The 19885-nt window shown below is 40.5% G+C and overlaps 1 protein-coding gene and 1 long non-coding RNA gene across 7 annotated transcripts in view; one reads left to right on the top strand and one right to left on the bottom strand.

Moving 5' to 3' along the window:
* Positions 1 to 19885, top strand: part of TRPM1 (transient receptor potential cation channel subfamily M member 1) — a 125223-nt gene that overhangs the window by 62039 nt on the left and 43299 nt on the right. For all 6 annotated transcript variants that reach the window (XM_065688885.1, XM_065688891.1, XM_065688888.1 and 3 more), the window contains 3 exons: positions 16636 to 16715; positions 17511 to 17706; positions 18865 to 19078. In XM_065688885.1, the coding sequence (XP_065544957.1) occupies positions 16636 to 16715; positions 17511 to 17706; positions 18865 to 19078 (490 nt within the window). The remainder of the gene's footprint in view (positions 1 to 16635; positions 16716 to 17510; positions 17707 to 18864; positions 19079 to 19885) is intronic.
* Positions 103 to 7214, bottom strand: LOC136019089 (uncharacterized). The gene is made up of 3 exons (XR_010614739.1): positions 6747 to 7214; positions 5642 to 5797; positions 103 to 136 (listed from the first exon to the last, which is right to left on the bottom strand). It is a non-coding gene; the product is annotated as an uncharacterized LOC136019089 (long non-coding RNA).

Raw genomic sequence — 19885 nt, 5'->3', positions numbered from 1 at the left:
ACAGTCTTTCTTGCATTAGCACCGGATTGAAAAAAGCTGGGTCAGTTTTCCTCTGTTTTGCTTTAAAAATACTCTTTTGAATTTTAACCACTTGATAAAACTCCAGAGGAATGCCACAGATAGTCCAGAGGCGAACCTGGGCAGTAAAGAAGGCATTTACTTCACTTAGTTATACATGTATGTCATCCAGAGAAAAAATGCAGTGATAATATATGGAAGTTGAAAGAAACTACCAATTTATTTGACAGTCCTGTCCACCTGAAAGCACTCATTCCCTCCATAAGAAGCGCTAATTCCTTTTTACAGGAACTTGATGTTTTCAGTGAATTGCAGACAGGGAACTTATACAAAGGAGGGGGAGAGGGGAACATCATTCTTCTTGCTGCTGCACTGCATGGTTTCATCAGATCCCACTTAAATCGAGGTCATAATAAACTTGCTGGGGATAATAGCCTGTACTTCAAACCAGGCAGATAATTCCATTGTACATTCAAACACGTTTTGTGCAGAGATTATCACATTTCAATAAGTGTAGCTTGCATTATAGGAATCAGTTTGTGAACTAAGCCATTTCTCACCATTTGTGTTCAGGGGATATACTGTTAATCGATTGTACTTTGAGGTGGTTGTTATTTGTATTAGCTGTTCAACACCCAGAATACCCAATTCTTCACTGGTATTAAGAGGATTTATGATAATTTTTTAATCAGCCAGGACAGGCTACTTCTTGGCTTTTATGAACTCAGGTTTTACTGGAACTGTAGAGGCTACAGTCTGTGCTTTGGTTAAGCCCGCACATTGCGGTAAGGTAGGTGATAGCCCTACCTCCTTTGTACCACAGCCCTCCCCACCAGCATGTTTTGTATTGCAGTGAGACCCTGGGCACAGAAGTGTTATTACTCCTGAGGAAAAGTTACAGCTGCTTTTGGTGAGAATGTTCTGCCTTTGGTGTTTTGTCACTGACTTCAGTGCATTTTTTTGATCTTATCAAATAATTTCATGTAATCCTTTCATTTGTGCTCAGGTAGCATATATCAGGACTAAATGCTAACTGATGCCTCAAAGCAAAAATCAGGATAACAAGAGCCAGAGACACTTTGAATCTAGTTCACCCATTCAGTCTTGCCCAGGGATCATAGCCCAAGACACTAATATACTCTCCATATGTTTTGTCTTTGAGTTTTTCAAATAGTCCACTTGATTGCAGATTTGGTAGTGGTATCAGGTGGTACGTGTTGTACCAGACCCTGCTGGGACTTGCACTTTTAAAATGATTGCTCCTTTTAATAACTGAGGCCTGTGCTTCAAGGACAGCTTTTGTCTTTTCCTAAATGCTGCTGCTTCATGAGTTCCTTGTGGCCAATCAAAGCATTGTGGTGAATGGCTGCAAATTTTGCCACTACAAAGCAGTATTATTAGGATGGTTATGAATAAAAAACCCTCTTCCTTTTTCATGTGAACAGGCTCATCATGAGCAGTCCAGCCTTTCACCTTTGTCCATTCCTGACTGAGTCTCAGCTAGCTCGTTTTTCCTTACAGGCAGATTGCTGTTGCGTTATTTCTCATTTATACTGACATCCATAGCTGTGACATCTGTATTAGTGCTCTTCGTAAGTTTCAGTAGTTCAGTACTGTTGCGTTCTGTGAGGTCCTTGTCCTTGGCTCAAGATTTCATTCAGCTACGAAAAAATATGGGATTCTTTGAGCTTCGGTTTGTCTCAGTGATGTTAACAGGCTTGGCTTGTAAGTAGCATTCGGTTCTTCTCAAATGGCAAAACTCAGGTCCTAAGGGGATTTTGGTACTGGCTTTTTTGCTACCACCACCACCACCCCCTTCTTCAACATTTTCTTAATTATGTGACAGTGTAACAATTGTTCACTCCTCTCTGACTTCACATTTATAGTTTACTGGGGCACTTCAGATTTGGATTTGGTCTGATAACAACTGTGAGGAAGATCACAATACACTTCTCAGGCAGCTTTCATGTAGCCTGGCTCAGTTCCTACTCGGGCACTATTTTATTTTTAATTTTGCGGACAAAATCTAAATCATTGCATCTTCTTACTGCATTTTGGCATTCTGAAGGTCAGCTCACACATTTGTTGTCCACAAACTTTACTTTCGATTTATGAATGTGCTAGTCTCCACATGGCATGGCTGGTTTAGATCTTACAGAATGCTACATGAACAGTGCAGAAGAAAACAAGAGGAAAAATATTTCCTTCATACTATATTCAAGGCCAGGTTGGACAGAGCCCTGGGAGGCATGGTGTGGGGTGAGGCATCCTTGCCTGTGGTAGGGGTGTTGGAACTAGATGGCCTTAAGGTCCTTTCCAACCCAAACCTTTCTATGATTCTGTGTGAATTACTTGCTTTTATTAGGGGAGTAATTTAAAGACCAGTCAGCATCTGAAAAGAAATGTTATGGTTTTTGACTTTGTTCTAATTTCATTGATGTGGACACATTTTGGGAGAGACATTTTGTTAAGGAAATGCTATTAGCTGCATTCAGTGAGCTGTCAAACATGCCACCCAAAATTTATCACTTTGAAAATCATTTATGTATACTGTGCTCTCAATTATTCATACATAAGTATAACTGATTACCCAAGTATGAGATTTGTAGCAGTTGTAATAAAACCATAAGTATTTGTTACCTTCTGAAGATATGCTGTTGCTATCAGTGAAAGAAATGCATTTCAGTTTGGTGTGGGAGTAATAAGGGCACATGTTGACAGTGAAGGATGTTAATAAGGTTTTTTTGGACATGGACTGATGCTTCTGTTTTGTGTGTGAAGACCATGTTAAAGTTCTTGAAATGAAATTCATGAGTTCTTCATTCCTGCTTACTCCCTGCAAGCATGTGAGTACTGAGCACCATCAGAATCCAAGGGACTGAGACAGTCACAGTGAGGGCAGCAGAGATGTGTATCTTTATCCCTTGCCTTCACAGTGCATTTGTGTCAAGCCATGTCACAAACCAGATTCCCAAGTGCAGTGAGCTTTCCATAGTACGAGTGCAGGCATCCGTGAAAACTATCTTTTGTGTGGTGGCATTTTCTCTGAGAATGTAATTTTTTTTCACTTGTGTTATTCCTTTGAACTCTGAATGAGCACTTTGGCTGAACTTGGCAGAATTATGTATTTGGAATTAAATGCCAGTGATTTCTTCTTCTTCCCATGCAGGATTTGGCCGTAGGCATTTCAGACAGTGAGCACAGCAGACAGTAGGCTGTTTGCTCTGGACTGCAGGAGTGCACATTTATTAGAGTTTTAGCCAACTTGGTCAAGGCTTATTTTACATACACTGTGTGCAAGTCCCTTTGCTTTTACATAGCTGTTCCCACCCTGGGAGCATGCTAATTAATTCCTACTGTATTATATAATTATTATGATTATCAGTGTATTTTTATATATATGGAATTAAGTGCTATCTGACCTAATATGCAGGACATTCTCATCGGCGTGCAGGCATCCTGACAAGCTTAAAACACCCAGTCTGTAATCTGTGGCTTTTAAAATTTTCAAAACTTGTTTTTTATTTGCAATAGCAAGTGAGGAAAATCTTATTGCTTGTAGAGGGGAGCCTTGCTCTCGGGCACCTCAGACTGAACACTTTTAACAGCTACAGTTATTTCCTTTTGGGCAGATGCACATGGCACGGTTATCTTGCATCAGCCTCACTACTTAAACTGAGATGCCAGAGCAGCCATGGTGATGCAGAAGGGCTGGGATATGCTTGCAGGCTTGCAGGCTGTCAGAGTTCTGTCAAGGGAAGAGTCAGCAAAACTGCCTTTTATTTTAAAGAATACTGTACTTTTTCAAGTGGACCTTTCTGTCCTCTACTGTAGCTACAACCCACATTCTTGTTCACTGGCCAAGGAGAACTCATTTACAAGCAAAGAGGAATTAATTCCTTTTTAACTTTGTTGCTATAGAAAGCCTACCCAAAGACCACACTGCATGTCTGAATGCCATTTTCACAAGGGAGTTGAATGCCCAAATCACTACGATTTTTATAGATTTAATGCCGTATATATCTTTGATAATATTGCTTAGGTTGTTCAACGGGTTAACCTTTTCCTAGCTCAGAGTACATCACCTTCCAGGTATAATGATCTTTATGGATGCCTCTTCTGTCTGAAATCTGTTTTCTTTGGAAAAAGGAACATCTGTTGACTTTATCATATGTCCTTCATTTCTATTCTTGGCTTTCAAGAATGGTGGGTGTAGAGGCTTTGAGACAATCCCTTTGCTTGAACAGGATATCAGACAGCTTCTGCAACAACTGGAACTTAAGCTTCATGTAATTTCACAGGTCAGAACTAGCAACATGATTTTGAAAGCATGGAAAATTTATGCATCTGTGGAGTATGTCTGTGTTTCAGTGCTTGTTTAATACATTGATGGGAAGTATCTCATGAAATTTAGTGAACTCTGGATGAAGGCTTCAAGTAAAAAATTCCCTAAATGAAGGAGTGCTCTGTATTTCCATTATTAATGGAGCAGTGTGCCCCACAATAGACTTAATTGTTTACTTTCTTTGATTTTTGTGGTCTCTTACTAGTGTCTTGCTCTCTTCAGAATCTGCCATTTCCTCAAACAGAAATGGAGTCCTAATTTTTTTGGCATTGTAGTTTTCCAGAGGCTTGTCCAAGTCTTCCATGCCCCGTTGCTGTTTCTCATGAAGTCAGCAGGAAGTTTGTGTCATTAGGAAGAGCAGGGTCTGGTCCTAAACAAAAGCATTCAGCTACATGCTTTGGCGTTCAGGGCAAGACAGAAGTTGAAATGTGAGTGTAAAATATTTCTTTGCCAATCACAGATGGGTGTGTGTTTACTACAATGGAGATCAGGTACAGGAACAGTGAAACAAGATCAGAATCTAGCAGGCTACTTGCCTGCACAGTGCAGGGCAGTAGAAGAAGGGAGTCAGACTGCCTTTAGCTCAAGACAGTACAATCGTTAGATGTGACTCTAGATGTCATCCTTATCTATTGTGCTGTGTTGGCAGCCGGCACAGCAAGAACAGGTAGATGTTTGAAAGTTAAAGCAGAAAAAAGAACTACCTGCAACACAATGTAACCTTTGCTATTGGTACCTTTTAAACTATGAGAAGATGCCAAAGAAACTCTTTGCAGCAAAGGATTTAATTAAATTGACAAAAGCAACAGGGTATGAAAATGCATGTGATATGCAAAGTTCAAAATGAATGGCTTATTTATGACTTCAGCTGGTTTAGTACAGCATTTTGCCCAACTTCAAATTGTTCTGAAAAGGATTAGATATAATTAATGCTGTATGACCTGCTTTTTCCTTCTTTTCAAAGAATGTAGAGCTGTACATCTAATGAGGACCCCTGAAAGGACTATTATGTCCAATTGTCTCAATTATGCAAATAACGTTGATATTTTAGCAGAAGGGAGGGAATACTTCAAATTAAAAGTTTGAGCTCCTGCTCCAGCCTTTCTGCAGTGCCGGCACTTTTACAGCAAGTACATCCACTGTTTGAAAAGAGGAAAGGAGGTTTAACAAATTGGAGATTTGGGCACTATCAAAGTAGATTTGTTGTGCCTTGTTCCACCATGAGATGAAAATACCCTCTGGGCAGGGAGATGGGTCATGAGACTTCTAAAGGATTACCTTCAAAGGGAGTCATGAGATTGGTTTGAACAAAGAAGCTGCTCACATGCTTATCATATGAGATTCTCTTCTTAAAGTGGTGAAAACCCATCTCCTTGGGAATTCTCATGAACTTCAGAGAGGCTGGAAGTCCTCACAGTAAGATGATTGAGAAGTCTGAACAATAAACAGAAAGATGGGACAGAAGCTCAGAGTTAAATGCAGTTTATTTATTCTAGATGTAATTCATCCTCCCAAACTCTGAAACCCTTCCAGTGACAAGCAGGTAGGACATTATTTTAATTATTTTTCATTTCACTCCTGATCATCTTCTGCTTTGCTGCCTTCTTTTGCATCGATATGCATAATTGAAATTTGTACTGGAGAGCTGTATAATGACCTGCAGTTGACTGGAGAAAGGTAATGCAGTTGAAATGACAATGTTGTGATGAGACTACTTCCTAGGCTTCTCATTTATTTTGAAAGAGGTGAAATCTGAGATGCTAATTGTAAAAAGACAAATTGAGTTTTCAAGGCCAAAAAAGGTGTCTCAAAGCTTTTCAAAATTAGGATATTGCTTGGATAAGACATCTAATAAAATGAAGAATTGCCGGCAGAGAGATAAGGTGATATGTATTTCAGTGTTTTGAATGCTAATTTAGACCTACCTCTAGCAAATAGGAATGGAGTTCTGGGGTTATTTTTTGTTCTGTAAGTTGGGACTTGGCTTTATTTTGACGTTGTTTTCAGTTTTCAAAATTAGCCAGTAATATTTTCTGGAGTTTGCTTTTGTCAACAAGCCTTCTGCTAAGCAAGCTCTTTCTGTGTGTATGTGTTCCCAGTCAAGTTTTTCAAAGTCAGATGGTAGGTCAGGAATTAAGGATGTCTTGGAGCAGAAAAGGGCGTAATTTATGGTGGTAATCTTTCCTTACCCCAGTGAGGCTTGCCAGTAACAGGGTTTTCCCACTGAAAGTCGTAACAATTGCCTCATCGCATTTATATCTGCAATGCTGCTGTTGTCATTTGGAGTACTGCAATTCTGCTGTAACGCAGGCGGGCCTCCAAGATGAGAAATCTCTGTGAGAACTCCCTCACCAAGATCCAAGATCCCAGAGTATTCACATACCTGTTCTTCAAATGACTGAGAGCCAAGAAAGATCAGTTTGGCCCCTTGCTATCCACCAGCTTTTCAAGTCACAACTCTAAAGAATGATGTTCCATTCACTTCTCTCATTTCTTTGCCTCCTGCTGTGGTGCAGCTGGGGTCTTGAGGACGGACATCTCAGTAACAGTAGCTCCAAGAGGGCATATCCCTATATTCCCCTGTCAAGCAAGAGACAGCTGTGATCACAGCTTCTGGCCTGCTCAAGTCTTTTCTAACTCCCCTCATACAGGCTTTAAAATTTGTCTTCCCCACATTTGATAGTGGTTTGAATCCAGCAAACCTTTATCATAATTTCTCCCCACTGTCATTTTAATTCAAATGGCAGACTGTGGCTAACATTTTATGTTAATGAGTTATACGTCATATTTGACACCTCTAAATGATAGTGTATCTTAGAACAAGCAGAGTGTTTGCTGTGTTGTTTCCTGATCGTATTATGATCTGTTGAAGCTAGAACAATGTGTTGCACACCATAAAAAACAGTCCAGGAACATCGCTGGAGAGACTTTTGCCTGATTCTGTGGTGCCTGTTCATTCTGCTTTAGATGCCTAAGGACTGAAAAGAAGATTAGCCAAATTGTCTGAAAACTGTGCATATCTACAAACTCATTTGAAATCTCTGGTTGCTCTCACCCTTTGGAATTATTTCAGTCCCGAAGGACTCAAGTTTTCATGAAGTTCTGAATGAATGTTGGCAACTTTGAGATATATAATACAATATTTTAAACATACATATTTGGTGTCTCCAGGAAATAATTTAACCCTTGAGTTCCAATGCTTTCATACTGATTTCTAAGAGATTATAAGGAATAATTTTGTGCAAACCCTGCAGCCTGAGAATTAAATTAGTTGGAAATTGTTTCTTTTTAAAAATGACAGAAAGCAGCAGGGTATAAAAATGTGGCTGGTTGTGGTATATTCTGTTAACGGTTACGTGTTAGCCAGTGCCCGCAAAAGAATTGCATTCCAGAGTGTCAGATTATCCGTGGCAAGTTGCACATTTTCAACAGCTCAAACTGTTTAACAGAATTCTACCTGGAGAATCTTCCTTTGAGGAAAGCTGTGTGTACTGTAAACTAGTGTTAATTTCTTAAGGAACACATTGGCAGACTCATATATTACAGATACAGCTGCAAAAAGTATTCATAGTGGCAGAAGGCAGAAGAAAGACTAAATACTCATGCTGTCTTTTCTCAACATATATATTTGTTCAGCATCTCCAGACTTCGGAGTCTTCAGATATATGCTTATATTTTATTATATTGTGAATATAGACATTTTACTTTGTAGTAATTTCAAAGTGTGTTTAATTAACATGCCTGGGAGTGTGCCTTAAATAGTGGCTTGCTTTCACCAGGTTTTGAAAACGGCAGTATAATAGATTCTCCAAGCCTACCAGCTCGGTGCACTCTGCACTTCAAGTTGTTCTAATTCAAACCAACTGTCACAGATAAGATCTCACACAACATGCAGTCATCCCCTAAAAATGCTTTTCATTCATGGTTTGCCCTATTTTGTACAGAAAAATGTGACAGTATGGAGTAAAGCCTTACAAACATCTTGTAGGAAAAATCAATCCCAAGTTTTATAGATGTTATGGCTGAGCTGTAAACTTGTAAGCTCTTACATCAGATTTGTAACCTCTTTTCCAAACAGCACATTCTTGACCATTTCTATGCTAATAGTCATTATTCGTAATAATGTGGACTCGAATGGCCCAGATCTCTCACAGATAGAGGCAATATTCTGCTCCGAGTCAATGCTTTTTGCATGTGCATCATTTAGTGCAGGTTAGTCTTTGTTTGCATGTATAATTAACACAAAATGACACTGTTTTCTGGTTTTGTAATGAGAGAAGTGTTTTGTTATGTTGGTTACAATTTCGTAGCACTGAGGAATTTCACACAGGAAGATCTGCTGTTGAGGGTGTTGACTCACATGGGCTGTCATGATAATAGCATCTTTCTATTTTGTGTCAGAACAGCCTGTATTAAAGGGTCATAGTTAAGAGCGGTTTAAGAGAAACATCCCACATGCGTATTATCTGGAAGCATTCTGACTTCCTTTAAAACCATATCTAGCCGACAGTGTTTATGTTAGACAGGGTAGGCAATTGTTACAGTACAAAAATCATTCCTGAGCCTTGTCAGAGCTAGATACCAGAATCATCTTGTATCTTCAAATAAGATTTATTAACAAATTAGTGCATGGAGGAGATGAGTAATTACCAGCCTGCTCTGGCTGCTTTCTGTGTCTCCCTGTTCATCCACTCTGCTGTCTTTGGCCTCTTGAGATAGGTTGCTTGTGGTCAGAGATGACCCCTCTAAGCATAGATAAAGTTGCTCAACACTTCCATCTTATTATCTTGGTTTGCGTTTGTTAGAACTCAGCCGTGATTTAAGAACTTGGAGTAAAACTGGCCACATGGAGCGTCTACAGGCTGAAGGGTTTTATGGGGGAAAAAAATCCAAAGACAGATGTCAGAAAGTACAGGTACATACCTGTGTTCCACATCTCCCTAGCAATTGGAACAGAAGGGCTAAAGTTAGGATAAGGAAGTGGCAAGTTAATTGAACTGGAATAGGTAACAAATAGGAATTATACGTTATTGTTATCTTAAATAACATTTTCCCTGAAATTTGGTACCATAAGGGCTGGGGCTGAGCTATTGCAGGAATGGCTTTTGCTACCTTAAAACGTGGTAGGTGTGGTGTGTAACTCAGGCAGTGAGCTGATTCCTGCATTCCACACAAAAAACCCCAAAACATTCTCCATTGCAGATACCAAAGGCCTGTTCTTCCTAGGCCAGCACTGAGCCAAGCTGTCCTGCAGTGTGTATTATACAGTTGTTTAGTTTCTTTGTTTTAGTGCATTAGCTGTACAGTTACACTGCTGCTGAGCAGTGCCCAAGCAGCTGCGCCTGCCTCTCAGTAGTGTGTCTGAGCTTGTCCAGCACACCTCACTGATGTGCCTCCATCGACTTTGTGCTGGAGCTGGGTATATCCAGTCATGTCAGAGCAAGCCAAGTCTGCTGGGGTGTAGAAGCTATAGCTGTTTTTCACATCTCCAAGCCTCTGGGGAAGAGCTGTGTATCTTTAAGAGATGCAGCACAATTGTGTTAACTTTGAAAAGAGCTTGCAACTTCGTTTTGTAGACTGTCTCCCTAAGTTAATGAGTGTGGAGAGAAAATTACTCCTTCAGCGGGTATTTGCTATGTGCCTCACCAGCAGGCCAAGAACACAAAGCATAATAAAGGCATGAAAACTCATTACAGCTTTCCGTGTAACGTAGCACTACTTACTGGTTTCCACAGCAGCAGCAGGAGTGATTTCTGGCCTCAGTTTGAAATAACAGCATTACTTCTGCCATCCTGCCTGTTGTGTGTTAGACTTAGCCACAGATTAGATGGTTCCTTGACAAGGTTGCTGCAAGAACACAGGTTCAAGTTGAACCATATGAAAAATACAGTGGGATGAGAATAAGAATTGTCATGAGGAAATAATCTATATTTGAAAGAATCTTATGAATATTGCACATCCCTTCTTGATGCTATATTTATTAGCAAACAGTATAAGAGATCTGCTTTCTGTCTGGTATTGTTTGGTACTTTATATTCTAATAATTGCGAAAACTATTATCATAGAATCATAGAACTGGTTTTGATACAACTCTCGCAAACAAGGGTTCTTGAAATTTAGTTTAGATTCACAGGCAGTTCACCGTGTTCTGTGTTTGGGGACATTGTTCATGGCTCTGGCTCCCTAGTGGCATAACGCACATTCAAAATAATATTGTGGGGGTTTGCCCTGTATGTCTTAGTAATGAACAGCCTTTCAGTAAAATCTTACCAGCACATGAGTGGCTGCAAAGTTGGCTGTTAACATCCCTCACATAGTTCAAAGTATTTTTCTCCAAGCAAGGGCACTGTTACTGGGAGGGCAGTTGTTCTGGGTAGAACTGATCACCTAAAGGGTTCATCAGTTGGAGAAACTGTTCCATCAGAGTGAAGAGTGATGGGTAATGTAATTGGGGCGTTGCATTTAAAGGCAGCACAAAATAGAAATCTTTCTAGTTTGAGTTTTCAAGTTTCAGGTAACAGTGATTCTGCTGATACAGTGATTTTTCTTTTTTTTTTTCCCCCCACTGTTTATTGTGCAGTTCTTTGTTTTCTCTCAAGTAGCATCAGCCGGATGTGATTACCTACATGGTATTTACAGAAATCTGTGGACTTGTTTACACAGTGAATGGACTTGTGCACACACCACACCGCACGTGCTCATGGTGTGAATTCTGTTCCACTTCCAGATTACTTCTGTTGCTGTCTTATCAAAACGAACATCTCTTTGCTCCAATCTGGCGTAAATGCCCCAGTTTAATTCTGTAGAGCATTCTAATTAAATAATTGAGAACACAGTTGATATCTGACTTCCCTGATCTTACCACCTTTTGCAGCAGACTGCAAGCTAAGGGAGTATTACCAGGAAATGTTGGTGAGACGGTGTGAACAGGGCTACAGCTGAATGTCTCCGTAAGTGACAATAATCAAACCTCAGTGTAACAAGCTGTTGGTGAAGATAATGTGTATTATTCTAGAGATGGGAGCTCTGCTGCCCAGCCAACTCTGCTTTTGGATTATTTTATGCTTGATTTAGCCTGAACAGCTTTGTCAAACCTTGTATTATGCATGAGACACAGTCATTTGGTCTCCTGCCTACTCCCCCATTGCATCTGTGTGCCAGGCACTGCTGTGTCCAATCCCTGTATGTGACTCCATGCAGCAAGCACTGCTGTTCACATGCCCGCTTTGATGACCTGCTGTGCTGGGTATTGGCAGAGCCTCATTGAGTGCAGCAGTGGGGGAGGCTGTGCCTCAGACCTGTCCTGCAGTGCGTGCTCTCTAGATGCAAGGTAAGGCCGAAGCTCCATCCCATCCTGTGACCAAGTCAAGCATGCCAAGCTATCCAGTAAAGGCATGTGTCCCTGTTGCATGGAGCATCTCTCCTTGGCGATCATGGCAGTTGAGTAGGATGACTGCATTGGCTTTAGGTCTGGTTGAGTTGAGGCTTTGGGTGTACTCCAGTGACACTACGACTCTCATCCCTGCCCACACCCCCCAAATTCTTTCACTTTCTTTGGTGGTAGTTTTATCATGGTTATCCACAGACACTAAATCCTGCCGCTATCCTGCCAAGGTATATGACAACTGAAATTCACAGCTGCTGGTGGCACAATGGCAGGTACGAGTTTGTAGCATGACACTTCCAGTGGCTTTGCTTTCCTGTGTTGATCCCCACCCTGGATTTTCACTGCAGGTGCATCAGTCCAGAGCTCACCTGCTGCTCAGAGATGTGGGATTTCTTTTGATACGGCCTGAAATTAGGGCCCAGTATGTGTTCATCAAATGGTTGGTTATATATGAAGTAAAATACATAAAATGTAATGGCAATTTAGCAGCAAACTGGAATTCTTTATGTTTGGTGGTGAGAGAAAATTTTCTCTTCAGTTACTGCATGTCTGCAGCCCTAGATACACGTTTCTCAGCAAATTGTGTGGTGTGTGATAGAGGACAACTGTTTTTATATTAATGGCTGTGTTAGAAACTTATTTGTTTAGGGTCTTGATTTTGTTAACTTATGATTTACAAACAACACCACCGATTTCCATTCCTTTCTGCAGGAGGATACCTTCTTTTAATGCTAAAAAATCCATAATAATTAAGGAGCATGACCAGCAGGTCAAAGGAGGTGATCCTGCCGCTCTACTCTGCTCTTGTGAGACCTCACCTGGAGTATTGTGTGCAGTTCTGGTGTCCTCAACATAACAAGGACATGGAACTGCTGGAACAAGTCCAGAGGAGGGCCACAAGGATGATCAGGGACTGGAGCACCTCCCCTATGAAGACAGGCTGAGAAAGCTGGGGCTGTTCAGCCTGGAAAAGAGAAGGCTGCGTGGAGACCTCATAGCAGCCTTCCAGTATCTGAAGGGGGGCTATAGAGATACTGGGGATGGACACTTCACTAGGGACTGTAGTGACAGGACAAGGGGTAACGGGTTAAAACTTAAACAGGGGGAGTTTAGATTGGATATAAGGAGGAAATTCTTAACTGTGAGGGTGCTTAGGCACTGGAATGGGTTGCCCAAGGAAGTTGTGAATGCTCCATACCTGGTGGTGATCAAGGCCAGGTTGGATAGAGCCTTGGGTGACATGGTTCAGTGTGAGGTGTCCCTGCCCATGGCAGGGGGGTTGGAACCTGATGATTTTAAGGTCCTTTCCAACCCTAACTATTCTATGATTCTATAAAGTCAATATTAATTAATGCTGCTTCTTGGCAACATACTGAGAATACCAAGAATCAGCACTGGGTTTGTTTTTATCATAATTTAGGAGACCCATTGTTAGTTTTCATAAAGGAGAACAAATACGCCACTGAGCATCTGAAACTTGTTTTTTCAAAAGTAGATTCTGATTAGTGCATGCAGGATTTGCTGTGATGAGTAAGGTTGAACTACACCACAATCAACAAGTTAGGATCTTACTTTTTTGTGTTTCTTCAATGTAAAATGAAAATGTGCAGTGATTTTTCGTACCGTAATCTTGCTGCCAGCAGCTATTTGTCTGTCAACCTAATACTCCCGCTGGCTGTTGGTCTGAATTCTGTAGCTGCTCTGTCATAGTCCTTTAACAATTCATCCATTCCAGCAAGGCTTATTTTTTTCAGACTCACAAGAGTCAATGTTCATACTTACATTTGTCCTCAAGAAAACAAATACATTTTAATCCAGAGAGAGAAAGGTACAGAATCTGTATCAAATAAGTGGGGAAAGTGCCCATTTTCTGACAGTGAATGTTTCTGCTCAAGTATTTGCACTGGATTATAGCAAAGCTTTGGTTAAGCAGATTAAATAGACAAAGCAGTGAAACTTCAAAGGCTGCCCAAATGTGCTGAGGTTTTATTTCCCTGATCTGTAATGCCTGCTTTTGCCTTCCTCTCATTAGCACAGAAAAATAAGCCAGTAGACCATAATGTATTGCGCAACTGTAGTGCCTATAGTGACTGATTTCTAACAGAGTTTTTAGGTATTGTAGAGCTCATTTTAGATACCGAGATGCAAAAGCTTCTCCCCAAGCATAGATACTAAGCCTGTGACTTCATCCAGGGGTTAATTTACTGGTTTTACTTGAAGCACCCAAAATAGCAAAGGAAAGTGTCCTTTGGTGAGCCGTGAGGAACAAGGTAAAGCAGTTAAATGTGCAGCATCTGTTACCATTTATATTTGAAAAGTGTTTCCTGCACATTTGGGCATTGGTGTCACTTGGCCAAGGACTTAACAGAGGCCATGCAGAAGTCTAAAGTTTTATCTGGGGGAAAACAGTGAATATATTTCAAATATAGAAAATAATAACAAACCTGAATCAATTAAATTTAGTTAAAAATAAAAATCCAGGAATTAAGAAGCAGGTGATGTAACCTCTGGAACAGGTTCCTGTTAAGCTCATTTTATAACGTTAAAGATCATTAGCTGGTATGGTGTGTTTAAGCACAAGTAAGGACATTGGGCACAGTTGTCAAACAGCAGTGAATTCGGTCACTGGGTCATTTGGGTTAGTTTTGAAAAACCAGAGTAATTCCAATCAAATAGACTATTTTTTTCTCTCTGAATATTTTGAACAGCCTGAATAAATTAGCATATCTGGTTCTGAATAGGTAAATGGCATCTCTTGGATATAAGCACCCACCCCTACATACCACAGTGCTTCATGGATCTCCCTGTCTTGACTGGTTTGTTCTGTACATTTCTAGAGCTGCACCTCAGTAACTATACTGATGTTATGCTAAAGCATTTTCTGTGCTCTGTTTCTAACAATACTGTTGCTAATACTTGTAATTTCGTAAAAGCCTTGCCAGAGAGCATATAGAAAAAAAATCTAAATATTTCGAGGGGTAAAGGCTCTATAGGTTCATTTGAAGAAGGAATGTATGGAGTCAAGACAGGAAAGCCAAGTCACAAGGCCTTTAGATACTGACTTAAATATTCCCTTCCTTCAAACTTTGCTACATGATCAAGGTTTTTATGCTAAATGCCTGAAATTCATGCCTTGTCATTCAGGCAGTGAGTAGCAGTGTAAGCTTTCTGGAGCTTCGTCTGATGAGTTCTGAACATTTTCTCGCTCTGTGGTGCTATGGGCTCCTTTCACAATGAAGTGAGGTGGTTCTGCCCTGAGGGAATCAGTAAATACACTAGTGTGAGAGCAGAAGTGCAGGATCTCCCAGAGCACTGGGACTATCAAGGCATTCTCACTCAGAGGCACCTGGAAGAGGCAAGCGTTTTCATATCTGGACAGATCAGGGACAGATTTTTCATGCAGTAGAAGCCTAGGTTTGAAATGTATTCGTAGTTATTTGCAATGAGGGAACTTCAGGTAGTCTTCTATTATTTCAGACATAATGGAGAAAACTAAGAAGCCAGACAGGAACTAACAAGTCAACAAACAAAGGAACTTCAGAGACAGCTCTTGCTTTACACAAGAGAAAAGGATGAACTACCACACCCTCTGTTTGGCATGCTGCAGACTGTGCAGCTCTCGGGGGCTAGTCCAGTCTCGAAGCTATTACCACATAGCCTGACAGAGCACTCATCCAGATCTGCAGCTGACCTTCTTAAGCCAGGAAATCAGCAAGGTTTTTAGTTCTTTCTCGAGGAAAGGCCCCTCCCTGTCATTGAAGGCTCCCTGAAAGTTCTCGTCTCATTTTTAGCTTTTCTCTTTGCAAAAATTTTATTTCATTTCCAGAGAGGAAACTAAAGCAAAACGTGTATTTGCTTACTACTTGAAAAATGAATTAAGACACAATTCCAATGCAAACTCAGAAGCAGCAGCTTTTCTCAGCAAGGCCAAGTTACCAGTGTCATCAAAATTGTGAGTGGTTTTTAACATCTTACATTATTTCCTTTAACTTTTCTATATTCACCACTAAATGTTGGTTTATTATTGCAGTCATGATGATGCTTTGCCTTGTCAATGGCTGCAGGGACAGAAAAGGCCTGGGGCCTTCAAGTAAGAAGCTATGGGAAACTGGCCTGCAGCTGTTTCTGAACTCCCTTTCTTCAGTGTTTCCAAGCTCAGCTGGACTGCACTTCTGCAAAAGGCTTCCTAACTGCATTGCACAGATCTGTGACTTTGTTCTAGCTTGCTCTGATTTCTGGTTTGTAATCACAGAATAATAGGCCATCACAATTTTATATTGTCTTCAAGGTTGGTTTCTTCCTCCTGTTTCACAGATGCACCGTGCCTAAAGAGTTTGCACTTTTTCTGTCAAATGTTCTTTAAACTTAAGGAATGCTTCATCCTGAAACACCTCTCATCAAGAGTAGGATGCCTTCAGAATGACTGGGACTTGATTCACAACCAGAAAAAGTTATTTTGAGATGACTTGATCAAACAGGGAGAGTTTCTGGGAAGTGATTTCTGTGTACACAGAACAATACTAAAGTATTATTTAGAGTAAATACTGTTCATCTATTTATGTCACAATTCATGCTGGTTTCCTGAACTACTTTGAGTTCATTTACTGTATAGGAAGAAGCAGCTGCATTTCGGGTAAACATTGTAATTTCAGGACAGCATCTTTGCGTTTTTACACACGTTTGAGATTTGAATTTTATCCAAGACATGGAAAACTCACATCACCTACTTGCTGCATGAGTATACGTATCTTGTGTTTAAATGTGATTTAGTGAATTCGGTGCTTGTTTTTAAAAACTGTAGCTGAAAATAGAAGGCAGATGTTACTGTACCTACCACACAGAAATATTTCAGTATGTTCCTTCTTTTTTTTTCCTCCCGTTTAAGGGTCAAAAGGCTTGGATAGAGAAGACCTTTTCTAAAAGAGAATGCATCTACGTAATTGCCAACAACAAAGACACTAACAGGTAACATTTGGAAGTTTTGTTTTGGCCAACAGAAGAAGTTAATACTGAAGAAACTGGACTTGATTTGATATTAGACATGTGAAACTGAGACCCAGCTTACTCACTGCCCTTAAAGGGAGGTGGCGGGGCAACAGAAGTGCAAGATGTGCTTGCACTCAAGTCTGTGCAGAGCCATGGGACATGTCATACAGATGATAAGGCTGGGCAGCAGGAGCAGCAGTGGGTTGTTAGTTCCTGGCTTTGCGAACCAGAACATAAATTCATATTGAATTCTGAAATCAAGGGTGCAATAACGTGCCCTGTGAAGTAAGTGGTACCATTCTTCACAGTTGCTAAGACACTGCCACTAACAATACTATACAAGGGGGACTGCAATTCTTAGTCCAAATACTAGTATTACTGCTGCTGCATTGACTAGCTAAATTGTGGTCCAGCTTGTTTGGGTGACATTAAGTTTACATCACATGCTAGCTGTCACCCCTGAGTAAGAAACAGATGGTTGCCACTCTTGTTCTGCATTCTTGCTCCTTCCCTGTCCTTCAGCCTAGAACAGCTTTCCAGTGTACAACAGAAGTGAAGTGAAATGTTTAATCTTTGTTTGTTAAGAAACACTAGTGGCCTGGTAATTCTGCACATGTGTGTATGCAAATACAACAGATATGACTTAGAAGAGGTGTTTCTATGATTCATGCAGAGCAAGGCATGGTCAGTTGAAAATCTGATTTCTGTTTTGTTTTGTTTTAAATCAACATTCAATATTGAAGATACTCTAATCACAGTCTTATTAACTTACAGGTGCTGCTGTGGCCAGCTCATCAATCAACATATTCCACCTCCTCCAAGTATAACAGCTAATAAAAATGGAGAAGAAACAAAGCAAGTGGAAGCTCAACCAGAGAAGTGGTCTGTCAGTAAACACACCCAGACATACCCAACTGATGCCTATGGAAACCTTGAATTCCAGGGAGGAGGACATTCAAATAAGGCCATGGTAAGAAGCGTAAGGTACACAAAGGTATTCATTGGGTATGTTAGCTGAATAGACAGGGGTCAGGATCCCAGCTCGCTCAGTGCATTATCCATTGAAATCAAAGGAGGTCTCTTTGCTGACTCAGAGAGTCAAGGTGCTTAAAGGGAGGAAAAGACAGAAAAGGCAAGAAAAAAATACTACCTACTTAGAAACACCTTACAATGTCTTGATGAAACAGTTTCATTGAAGTTACTGTCAATAATATCAGCTGAGGAGGCAGCTGCATGTATTAGTGCCTAAGATTCCATCTGTTTGTATTAGATTTGTGGGGTAAAGAACCCAGCATGGACAGAGATAATTTTTTCTAAGGTGTGAAATCTAATACTAGTAGAAGTTTGGTTTCCTGACAGAGCTGGGAACTGGACTGCTGAGTTTTCTTAGCAGTAAAAGTGACAGCAAGTCAAGCTTCTGAAAAAAAATTTTGTTTTGCCTCTCTTGTGAAGAGATCCAACCCTGGATTTGTTTCTTTGCCCATTTGCTTTCTTGTTTCTCTGCTGGGACTGCCACTTGAGACAAGCGCACTGCAAAAAATTGTCCAAAATGTATCGGAGAGGTTGGGGGGGTTTGGTGGTGGTTGGTTTGTTTGTTTTTAAAGTGGAAATTATATATATGAGTTTCTTTCATCACTTTCTTCGATTGAGCAGTAGTTTGAAACGAAAAATCACAGTGGTGGAACTAAACTAAAAAGAATGCAAATCATTGCTACAGAGACAGAAATAGGTACATCAACAGCAGGTGGGATAAAATGTAGCATAAGCCTCCTATTTCTTGTGAAGGTCATTGCTTCTCCTTGGCAGCCGAACCAGAGGTTTTAGGAGCAATACAAAACACCTGCCAGTCATTTGAAGTAGGTAGTTTCCTACAATGCAGATCTGTAATAAGAGTTTAGGATCACTTTATTGCAGTCGGGTTTGCGGGTGAAGAGAGGAAAATGGTGCTTTGAAAATTCATGAAGTGAATTCTCAGTAGCAAAGTGAAAGTTTTCAACCTGTTTTTTCTAACCGGGAGCAGTGTAGAAATTTAATGTGTTGCTTAAAAACTGTAAAACTTTCTTCATGACAGAAGGCTTAATAGAACCATTCTGTGCTCAAAATGGCTGTTACACATTGCTCTTTGCAGTATATCCGTGTGTCGTATGACACTAAACCAGATTCTCTGCTGCATCTCATGGTGAAAGACTGGCAACTGGAACTGCCCAAACTCTTAATCTCTGTCCATGGAGGCCTCCAGAACTTTGAAATGCAACCTAAATTAAAGCAAGTGTTTGGAAAAGGTCTGATAAAGGCTGCCATGACCACAGGAGCTTGGATTTTCACTGGAGGTGTTAGTACAGGTAGGCAATTACCACCACTTCTGGTTTACTTAAGAATTCATTGATGTTTCTTCACTAATCTTTCCCACAGGCAGATTTAAGTCTACATGAACGAGTCATTAACCATTAGACCAAAAAAAGAGCATTGTAATCATTTGTGTAAATCTCCTGCCCAGCCCATAAGATCTTCCTGGGTCAGTACTGGTTTGCATTGCTTAGTGCTTACTCTGAAAAAACTAATTGTCAGCCTTGGTTTCAGTAGCAAGGAATTTACCACTAGTAATACATTTTTTCAGTGGTTAGTTATCCTTGTAGTCAAGAAATCTCCCACTCCAAATCTGCCTGGCTTTACCTTCTTACTGTTGTTTTGCACAAAGATCTTTGTGTTTTCTGAGCATGTTTTCATGCACACCACTTTTGTCAGGCTGCACAGGCCAAGTTCCATAAAACTCTCACACTACTCATGTTTTCCAGCCCTTCAGTCGTCATCACTGCCTTGAATGCTCTCATTTTTAACAGCCTTCTTGAATTTTGAACAGTGCCATTTTTGAGACAATGCTTGATGAAGCTTAATCCCTGAGGTTAAGCAGCCTTTCTGCTTACATTTGACACTTCCTTGTCGATGCAGCCATGGACTGAGGTAGTCTTTCAGATATGAAATCTCTATGAGAGTAAACAACTGATAAACCACCTTAAATGCCATGCCTCTGAGTCAGTATCTCCATGCCCATGGGGTCACCCACCACCACACATGCACACTCCCATGTAATTATACCAGGTATTTGTTCTTAAAGGAATAACTGTAAATTAGCAGCCTTGAAGCACAAA

This window comes from Lathamus discolor, chromosome 8 (assembly GCF_037157495.1).
Source record: "Lathamus discolor isolate bLatDis1 chromosome 8, bLatDis1.hap1, whole genome shotgun sequence".
Classification (NCBI taxonomy): Eukaryota; Metazoa; Chordata; class Aves; order Psittaciformes; family Psittacidae; genus Lathamus; species Lathamus discolor.
The sequence above is the reverse complement of the archived record's forward strand: the minus strand, read 5'-3'. Positions and strand labels throughout refer to the sequence as shown.